Below are 10,910 nucleotides of genomic sequence, written 5' to 3'. Positions count from 1 at the left end.
TATGTATATACACATATATATACACATATATGTATATATACACATATATATACACATATATGTATATATACACATATATATACACATATATACACATATATGTATATGTATATACACATATATATACACATACACACACATATATGTATATGTATATACACATATATATACACATACACATATATGTATATGTATATACACATATATATACACATATATGTATATATACACACATATATAAACATACATGTATATATATATATTACATATAAACATATGCATATATGTACACATATACATGCATATATATACACATATGCGTATATATACACATATATACATGCATATATATACACATATGCATGTATATATACACATATACATGCATATATATACATATATGTATATATATGCATGTATATATGTGTATATATACATATAAACATGTATATATGTACATATATACATGCATATGTATATATATATATGCATATTTACTGTATACATATATAAATATATGAAATATATATATGTGTAGATATATGTATACATATATACATAAAACAATTGTAGATATATGCATAAATGTATACGTGTGCACATGTGTGTGTCTATATGTATATATATATAAATATATACACACACATATGTGAATATATATATATATATATATATGTATACATACGTGTGTACATATACATACACACATCATCAGTAGAAATGCATGTGCCTGTATCTGAGCTGATATTTGGTAGACTTGAGTAGACAGAAAAAGAATGTCAGTACTGTGTGAGGTTATATAAAAACAGAAATCTCCATCACTTTCGTTTTGACACACAAATGTGCACTCGCTGCCTTTTGTTTCTTGGACCGTGAATCCACAGGAAATCATTAACTCAGAGAGCGTGAAAAGTAAAGAGTCTGCTACGAGCGTGGATTAGAAACAACGGCCAACACAGGCTTAAAAAAAACACTCTGCCGTCATCCTGAAACTACCGTTCTTGCTGCCGATAACCATCACTAAAAGATTCTGATTCAAAATATTGTTTTTGTTGTTGCGTTTATATATACATTTCATTTAAATCAGACGAGTTAACTTCACACAATCACAGTAATACAAGTTATCCCTGGTTACAACAGGATGAGCACAATCAAGAGTGGAGTTCATCAAACAAGGAAGTGTTGATTTCAGGTGTTACCGGTAAACACCGGCTCATACAGGTGGATTATATCCTGGAGAGAGAGAGAGCGACACAGCGTTTAGATATTTGATAGTGTCTTTTAAAAAAAAAATTTCAATTGTTTTCTCAAGCCCTTTTTCACACGGGATTAGTATTACCTGAGAATCTGTAGTTATATGTATTTATCACGGAGGAGATCTGTGATCTTAATCTCGTGTGAATCGACCGCAATCCGTGTCTTGCAAAGTAAATAAAATTCCAACGTAAATTACCTGGCGACTCGACATGAAGGGATCGGGGTTTCCCGGTCGGTAAGAAGAACTCTGAGGCTGCCTTTGTTTATGAACATGACATCCTTGTACAAACCGAGTGAATTGTCATTTTCATTTTTCATTTTCCTTTATTTAACCAGGTAAAAAAAACTCATTTGTGTACTCATACTAATTGTCTAATTGTGGGTGTAATTCTAATCCCATGCAAATAGGACTAAAGAGCACCACAGTTACCTCAGCTGCCGTCTTGGCTTGTATCCGGACCTGTAAAAGAGACAACATCTTAATGAGTGCATGGAGAAATAATAATAATAGCAGCATGCCCAAACCCTTGACGTAGGTGAGAAACGTCCCAAGTAAAAAAAAAAATTTCATAAAAATAGTCAAATTTTGGACGAGAATTTGACTATTTTTTCTTTGAAAATATTTTTTTGTCAGATTTTGGACGAAATTTTTTTTTTTCATAAAAATTGTCAAATTTTGGACTAATTTTTTTTTTTTTTTTAAATTGTCACATTTTGGACGAAAACATTTTTCCCAAAAAATTGTCAAATTTTGGACGTAATTTTTTTTTCATAAAAATTGTCACATTTTGGACGGAATTTTTTTTTTCATAAAAATTGTCAAATTTTGGACTAATTTTTTTTTTTTTTTTTTAAATTGTCACATTTTGGACGAAAAAATTTTTCCCAAAAAATTGTCAAATTTTGGACGTAATTTTTTTTTCATAAAAATTGTCACATTTTGGACGGAATTTTTTTTTTCATAAAAATTGTCAAATTTTGGACGTAATTTTTTTTTCATAAAAATTGTCACATTTTGGACGAAAAAATTTTTTCAAAAAAATTGTCACATTTTGGACGAAACTTTTTTTCAAAAAAATTGTCACATTTTGGGAAAAAAAATGTTTCATAAAAATTGTCAAATTTTGGACAACCTAGTATAGTAGGACGTTTTTGTCAAATGTTGGCCCTCTCCATAGGGGTTTCACCTGTGGGGGGCGCTACGGAGCCATTTTGCATTGGTTTTTCGCAAGTCCATTATTATCTCACTGTAACCCGGCTATATAGAGTCCTCGCTCTCTTGTGAGCGAGGTAATAATAATAAACGAGTAGAAAATCTTACCTTTTTCGACATCTAGTACGACATCTGGCTCGCAGTGACAAACCTCCTGATGAGGGTAACCTGGGCAAAGAAAACCAACAAAGTCCAAATTAAACGTGGGGTTACAAAGGTGTGGTGGATATAAAAACCATCACCATAGTGAGTCAGCCATGACACCCAGGAGTTAAAAGAAGTCTCAGTCACATAACTGGTGGTTAGTAACCAAGCCAGGTTCAGTTTAGTGGAAAGTAACGTTAGAGGATGGATCTCAAGAACCACATGTGACGTTAAGATGGTCACTGAAGGGTCAGGGAATTTACTCGGTCCATTAAGAAACGTATAACTGTGACGGCAGCTCATGGAAACAGCTACAAACCCAGAGTCTAGTGACTGGAGTCTGGTTTTAGTCACAATTATGCCTTTTTTTTTTCCCCCAGAAAAAGATCAAGATTTGTGATTTGTTTACCAGCTGTGAGGCAGATTTTGCAAATGAGAAATTCACAGATCTACTGTGTGATAATACTCTTATGTGCCGTGCATTATTGTCTGGGAGCGTCATTTACAATGATTTTAGATCATGAACGACTGGAAAACATCCATAGACTTCCATTCAAAATGGGTCAAAAGCACAAGAGAGAGTACAGAACTGTATAGATACAGTGAATGTATAGCCTTAAAAAGCAGCGTAGCGTGTCCAAAGATGCACATACTCATAAGGGGCGTTGTCGACTGCCTCCGGGCCTCCTCTGCTGAGAAAATGATAATAAGAGTGCGCTCACTAATCCGTCAACCTTCATCAGACTTTTCATTCATTTGGTTAAATACTGTGTTTTTACTTTCCTGACGGTCAAATCCAACATCACAGTAAATACTACTAATAAAAAAAGGAATGCTTAGCTTCAGCTTTTGGCCTCTTGCCGAGCACGTGTCAGGTTTTTCCACCTCAAACTATTTTCTTTTGTGTGTCTGTTTCCTCATAGCTCACAGTCATGAGATCCTGAGCTCACGAAGGCGTGACACAGAAGCTCAAACTACCTTGTTCTTGTTCTCATATGTCATGTTAAGAAGTGCTGCAGTGTTGCTGTTACTGTTGTTGTGACTCCATAAATGCTCTTTGTCTGTGTTTGAATTTCAGTGTCAACACAAAGGTGCCACTAATGTGAGATTTAGCACTTTAGCACGTGTCCAATCATTATAAAGCGACATTAGAGCGTTCTGATTAGAGAAAGGCGAATGTCCGCACTGTTTCATCGTATGCATTTATGTCCTTTTGACTCGCTAATGAAGTGATTCACACGCATTTGGAGACCGGGGTCTGATTTTACCGGTTTAAAGGTTTAAAACGAGCCGTCAATCACCCTAATTGACCAAGGTAAGCCAGAGCTATGGAGCTGCGTAACTGAAGACGCTGCAGAGTCACAGAGTTGTTATTACGCAGCGCACAGGGAGCATCCATTTACAGCGAGTTATCATACTTTTTTATAATTTTTTTTTTTTAAACAAGTCCTTTTTAGACCAATAGTGACATATAAATAAAATTAAATGTGTTTTTAATAATTTGGTACCTAAGAAATCTCAAATGGCACAGATGGTGCCAAGCTGTGCCGAAAGAGAGAACGCCTAAACATCTCTTTACTAAAACCTCTATCATTTCACTCTGCTTCACTTCAGCAGTGTCAGACTTTGCACAGCTCATGTCCACATGTTGTTACATGACCTCCATGTGTTTTTAAGCTCCTACTGCATATTTTAAAGGTGATATTTGCTTTAAAATGCATTATTTTTTTAGGCGAGAGAAAAAAAAACCTTCATTTACGCTGTGTTTCATGTACATTTACTCTGACACAGTGGCATCTACAGTGCAACTTACAGTGTTATCTGTAGTTTGATACCAAGATAATTCACATAGAGCTTGTAACTGCAGAGGTTTACTCTATTTAGTTTGGGCATGTAATTTTTCGAGCAGGGACTCCAAATGGAGGGTCAGGGAAGAAGAGGTTAAGATACGACGTATTTATAGTTTGGCAGAGACGTTGTCGGCGGTGATCAGCTCCGCCTCTGTGGCCGGCACAGAGCAGCGTTATCTCGGCCTGTCCTGAGGACCATTCGCAGCCCTTGCCGTTTCCGGCAAAAAGTATTTTGTGCAGCCGGAGACGACGCAGAGGACTTTACGCAGGAGTATAAATTGGGCTTTACTCAAAAACTAACTCTAAAATCTCCACATGAACAGTCGCTCACCTCGAGATCGCCTTCGATAAAGCAGCACCATCGACACACACAGCAGTCCCACGATCAGAGATCCAATCACCACGGCCGGAGCGACGTATTTGGTGGCCGCGTCCGAGTCTTTACCTTCTTGCCCTGCATGAATTAAAATGAAATTAAAAAAAAACGGTTAAATGCGTTCATGCATCAAGTATTTAAAAAAACAAAAGAGAAAGAAATGAAGTAAAAAATGTCTGTTTGTGTGAAAACAGGATGGAGGGAAGTTCCCAGTGTGATACTGCAGCGATTTACAATCACTTTCATTCTGACCTCAGTGGGTTCTGCATAGTTTGGACATGAGTGAGTGAAAAATGCAACATCCTTGAGGGGCAAAAGAGAAAGTTTACCAGAGAAACAGCAGCACTGGAATTATAGGAACTGGGTCAGCTGATAATAAATGACTTTCGATCATACGAGGAACATAGATAACAACACACGACATCTTGATGTTAGACGAGTAAATCAAGCAACATCACTGAGTTTTATCAGTGGATCTGGTTTCAAGAGGAGGTTGATTCAGGTTTAGAGACATGCTGCAGCCTGTCTGATACTGGAGCTATGAGGAAGAAAACTGTTTTCCAGTGCTCGACTGCATATTTATATAGACCGTCTGCTTTTATCTGTCTAACTCAACATCCTCGCAGCTCCTGAGGAAATCAAGTTTCACTGTTTTGTTTCTGTGAGGAAGCTGAGCTCGTCTGTAACCTCACACTGACACAAAGGGTGAATTCCAATTCCTTGCTTAATCCTCAATCTTAATCCTCAATCTCAAAAATGCTCTCCCTCGAGTGCAAGTGCTGTCCCGATTCTCAGAAAAATTAAGTTGAGGGGCAAGTTTAAGGGCTGTCAATGTTGAGATTTTTTTCCGGGACCACCCTTGGGAGCAAGGGCTACCCCAGAATGCATTGCGTGTTTGGACATACGCTACAAATGAAGTATTTTCTTTGCTAATAGAGATATAAAAATGATGATGGTCCAAAATTTGACAAAAACTGTCGTCCAAAATTTGCCAACTTTTTTTGGTTCAAACTTGACAAAAAACGTCATACGAGACTCTTGTCCAAAATTTGACAATTTTTATGGAAAAAATATTTTTAGTCCAAAATTTGACAAAAACTGTCCAAAATGTGTCAATTTTTTTGGAAAAAAAAAATGTTGGTCCAAAATTTGACAAAAACATCATACAATACTGTCGTCCAAAATTTGACATTTTTTATTAATAAAAAAATGTTGTCCAAAATTTGACAAAAACTGTCGTCCAAAATTTGACGTTTTTTTGAAGAAAAAAATTTGTCCAAAATTTGACAATTCTTTTGAAAAAAAATAATTTTGTCCACAATTTGACAATTGAAAAAAAATATATATTTTGTCCAAAATTTGACAAAAACGTCATACTATACTATGTCATCCAAAATTGTGCGGCCGGAGACGAACAAAAAATCCTCTTGACATCATGACCTCAAATCACCAGGAAGTCGGCCATCTTGGATTTGGCGTATATATCTTGGCATTTCGCAAGTTTCGTAACTGAGCTTGCTCGTCTGAGGGCGTTTATCCTAGGAACACGAAAAACGTGTCACATTGTACTCGACCCATCCAAGATCAAATGTTGTATTATCTTAGTTTAGGCCCATATTATGGATTACTGACGTCATTGTTGCGTAACATTTATTTTTATTTAGAAAAATGCTTCAAATGTCAATGTTTATTGTGGCTGAAATGACCGCGTGTCCAGTGTGATGCTCAGACTTACCTTCTGACTCCGGTCGGTCGTCAAAGTTGAACACGCTCTCGGCCTCTTTGCCTCCGGTGGCGTTGTAGACGACGCAGGTGTATTTGGAGAAAATTGATAAACGCGACAGAGTCAGCGTGCTGGAGAGGTGGAACAGACCACTTTGCGCTTTTCGCGCCTCCATTTTAGAGCTTTTGGTCCAGTCCGTTTTGTCCTGAACGAACCAGCGAATCGTGCCCTCGGGGTATCCGCCGTCCACCTCGCAGGTCAGGGCGGTGGCTGCGTTCCCGGTGATTTTCTCAGGCACGGAGCGTATCACGGGTTCACTGTATTTGGCTGGAAAGACGATGAGGGAACAACGAGGGGCATCAGTTGATGTGAACAAAATCACACCAAATGTATTGTATTAGTGTTTTTTTTAGCTGATTTAGGATCATGTTGATGTGCTGAATCCAAAAATCACACTGGTTTTGCTCAATCAGGTCAACTTTCTGAACAAAGTGCGGGTATTTTCACGTCATATGATGCAAAATTCTGTTATAGTTCTTGCAATAAACACATTCTGGAGATTTTGCATGCACCAACTTATGACTAATTGTTTTTTTTATATACATTACAAGTGAATGAAACGGCTTGGACGAGAAGATCTTGCAAAAATAAGCCTGTATTCTGCTACAACTGCTCATTTTGCTATTAAATGTGGTATAATGTCACAAAAACGTCATCAATTTAGTCAGAAGATCGGATTTTTCTAAATCAAATGAGCATAAAAACCTGACCTGACTGAGAAAAATGGATTCAGCGGTGCAACATGGTCCTAAATCAGTTGAAAAGACAGACTTTTTGTTTTTTTGTTACCCAGTGTTATAACTAAAACAGCCGGTAATTCTAGACGTGGTAATTTGGTCAAGATGAAAGTTCAAGTATGTTAAGACACACGGAAGCCAAGCGACACTGATGATACTTTAGGGAAATACCAGTTTAAGGGTTGTCAGTCAGGAAAGTCCCACACTCTCAACACAACCTTCCTCCTATCAAGACCTCAATGGCATCATTCATGCAGTCAAACGGTCACAGAAACAGAAAATAACTTAGCAAATAGTTTTGCTTTGAGTTTAGTTTTGGAACAATCGGTTCAGGAAGTTGAGGATCTGATAAGATCCGCGTGCCGAGGACGGTCGGTCGTCGACTCGCCGACTCTCACCTGTGACTCTGAGGCTGGTCTGGAGTTCCCCGTCGCCACCTTTCGCCATCACCGTGCAGACGTAATCGCCGGCGTCTGCCAGCGTCGCGTTGGCGATGAGCAGCGACACGTTCATGTCCTTGCCGTTCCAGGACGGCCGAGCCATGCCGTAGCCCGGCTGCGGCGTCACTTTGCCTTGGTGGAAAACCAACAGCGGTTTCTCCACGCCCTCTTTCCTCCAGGAGAGGGTCTGGATTTCTGCGACGAGGACCTCGCGCGAGGTTTGGACGACGCAGTCCAGCAGCGACGGCTGGCCGTGCTGGCCCAGGTTCTGAGGATTGCACACGACCTTTACAAAAGCTGCAGAGGAAGAAAAACAAAAATCTATCAATAACATAAGAGAAAATAGTGTTAAAGGTCACATAGAGTGGTCCTGTTGCACATATATGTTAGTTATGGAGGTCTACTTACATACATTAACTTGTTTTTATGCTCAAAAACCTCCTAGTTGCTGTAAACGAGCAGATAGAAATCCCTCTTTTCTGACGCTGTTCCCCAGCCGCGATATTTCAGACTCAACTCTCACACCCCGGCTTCCCAACTGTCTTGTGATTGGCCAGTACCCGGAAGTGACATATTCAGCACACCCGCTCTAGGAAGCGCAGCAGCTCCCCCCTCTGGAACGGTGGATGCACTGCTCCTCATTATCAAAACATTGTTTTAACAGTGTTTAAAAATAGCTTCTTCACGACTCCCCGCCGCAGTCCCTTTGACGACCTTTGACCCAGAGTCAGAAGACACTGTCGCTCGCGAAACACCTCCACAACGGATGTTATTCTTCTTCTGCGGTTCAATGTACGCAACCGGACGTGCCCGGACAAGTGCCCGGAACAGGAGGATCCGCTGTTCAGGAGAACGGCTGTTTACGTAACCGGACCGGGTTTTTTTCAGAGATCTCGATGAGCCCCGAGATTACAATAAAACACAGCGTTCTCAGCAGTGGCTGAACTGTTTGTTTAGAACCTTCAGGGCTTCGTAAACAAGGTAATGACGCAGATACACACTAAAAAAAAACAGCGTTAATTGGAACTTCCTGTCTAGGTCCGCTTTAAACGGGTGAACAGTAACAGTCTCTGACAGAACTTACCATTCTGTGCATCTTCTGCACCGACACACGTCACGACCAGGACGATCAAGAGGACACAAGTGGAGGCCATGTTCTCATACCTGCAATGACAGTTTAAAAAGCTGCGAGTTAGCGTCACATCGGACATGATGTCATCCAGTGTTTCTGAGAGCAGAGCGAGAAGAGCGTCCTACTATGATGTTTTCATAGAACGGTCTTCACCTTGAGAAGACCCGGGTTCCCAGGTTCCAGCCCCTGTTGGAACAAGGGTCTTTCTGCATGGGAGTTTGCATGTTCTCCTCATATATGCGTCGTTTTCTCCGGCTTCCTCCCACAGTCCAAAAACATAAAATTATGGGGATTAGGTGAATTGGTCACTCTAAATTGACCGTAGGTGTGAGAGTGAATGGTCGTTTGTCTCTATATGTGACCCTGCGATGGACTGGCCAACTGTCCAGGGTGTGACCCCCGCCTATCGCCGCCCTATGTCAGCTGAGATGGGCACAGCACCCTCTGGTGGAGGATAAAACGGTAGATAATGGATGGATGGATGGATGGATGGATGTCCACCTTTCCAATTTACACTGCAAAAAATGTGTCCTGTAACAGGAAATAGCGTATCATGATGGTTTCGTCCACTGAAAACAAGTAAAATCAAGTAAATTTACCCACGGCGGGACGAATAAAGGACTATCTTATCTTACAACGGTTAAGATTAGCATGTAGCAAACTTACTAAGTGATTATCCAAAGGTAATCCAAAGTAGTAATAAAAGGTTGCCAGATCTGATAGAGCCCAAACTCTGACCATTCAAATAAGTGGGAAACTGACCTGCAATCATTTCTTCTTATATCACATTAAGTAACTTATAAATTAACTTTTTTTTTTTTTTTTTACACGAGTGTCCTCATAGGCAGATTAGGAAACACAGGATTGACCGGGGCAGTTTGTGATACGGGTTTATCGATGATGCAAATCGTTATGATCAGTAATGCCAGATAACAAGAGGCTGTGTTGGATTTGCACATTAATACATTCATACGGAACCGGTGTTACAACACAGCTCGTACAGGTCAAGGGAAACGAGTGGGTGCCGTTTAAAACGTAAAATAAACAAAGCTGAAAATAGAAAACAAATGTCTGACGATGGCAGATATCAGTTGAAGCGATTAAAGCCGTGGCATAAACATCCTCGGTTTATGACAATAGCGCCCGTAAAGTCCAAGAAATCAGGCCAAGGAGTGTTTCATAATCGCTGTCATGAATTAGAAGAGTCAAAGACACAGAGGACAAGTGGAGCCGACGTCCAGAGCAGAGGAAGGAAGTCCAAAACCCCGGAGAAATTGTAAATGTGGGAGTAAAAGTGAAAGTCGAGCCTCATACAAGTATGTTCACAATAAACGGTGATTCTAAAAGGATAACGGAGCTACTGCAGCTGTGAGTCGGTGGATGTCGTGTGAATCTTTTCAAGGAACATCTGCCGTCCTCGCTCCACGCCAGGATTTAATCCATGAAGTTGGTCTTTGTGAACAAACAATGATGACAAATCAGCACATCCTTTGACTCTCCCACACACACACACACACACACAGTCTTTTCGCAATGTTTGGTTTTACTTTATTTTTCCCACCGGTCTCCAAAGTCAACGTAAGCCACTTTCTGTCTTCTGAACCTGTCTGAACACTTTCTGCCCGGATACTGATGACAACGTTTACACAACCACTGGGAAAGAGTTACTTCTGCAAGATCATGGAGCTGCTGCGCTGCGACAGACGACACCGCGATATAAAAAAAAGGATTTAGCTGACGGGGGCGGAGAAAGAGAGGGAGAGAGCTATAATAACAGGGGAGTTGGATATGTGCAAAACAACCAGCATACGGTTTGACAACCACATAACATTTTTAATTTAAAATATCTTCGTTAGCTGCGAGTGACACAGACGGTGGTGGAGTTTGTCTAGATCAGTCAATACAGTGGCGTAGCTGCTATTCTGGTTGGTTGTCGTCAAAAACACTGGTCAAAAACAAATTTAGTGTTTCAGTTTCT

At 39.8% G+C, this 10,910-nt stretch overlaps 1 protein-coding gene across 2 annotated transcripts; it reads right to left on the bottom strand.

Moving 5' to 3' along the window:
• Positions 1–942: 942 nt before the first annotated feature.
• On the bottom strand, positions 943–8,959 carry LOC310943913 (programmed cell death 1 ligand 1). Of its 2 annotated transcripts, XM_083909597.1 has the most exons (8): positions 8,885–8,959; positions 7,759–8,097; positions 6,576–6,890; positions 4,796–4,918; positions 3,268–3,303; positions 2,579–2,638; positions 1,688–1,717; positions 943–1,233 (listed from the first exon to the last, which is right to left on the bottom strand). In XM_083909597.1, the coding sequence occupies exons 1-7, from the start codon at positions 8,952–8,954 to the stop codon at positions 1,689–1,691; spliced, it is 972 nt and encodes a 323-aa protein (XP_083765723.1). In that variant the 5' UTR covers positions 8,955–8,959; the 3' UTR covers positions 943–1,233; position 1,688. The 2 variants fall into 2 exon arrangements, with proteins under 2 accessions (XP_083765723.1, XP_083765724.1); XM_083909598.1 differs by lacking the exon at positions 3,268–3,303.
• Positions 8,960–10,910: the final 1,951 nt, after the last annotated feature.

Source organism: Microchirus variegatus, assembly GCF_963457635.1.
Source record: "Microchirus variegatus genome assembly, chromosome: 23".
In the NCBI taxonomy this organism is placed as follows: Eukaryota; Metazoa; Chordata; class Actinopteri; order Pleuronectiformes; family Soleidae; genus Microchirus; species Microchirus variegatus.
Note: the sequence above shows the minus strand (reverse complement) of the source record. Positions and strands in the feature narration are given on the sequence as shown.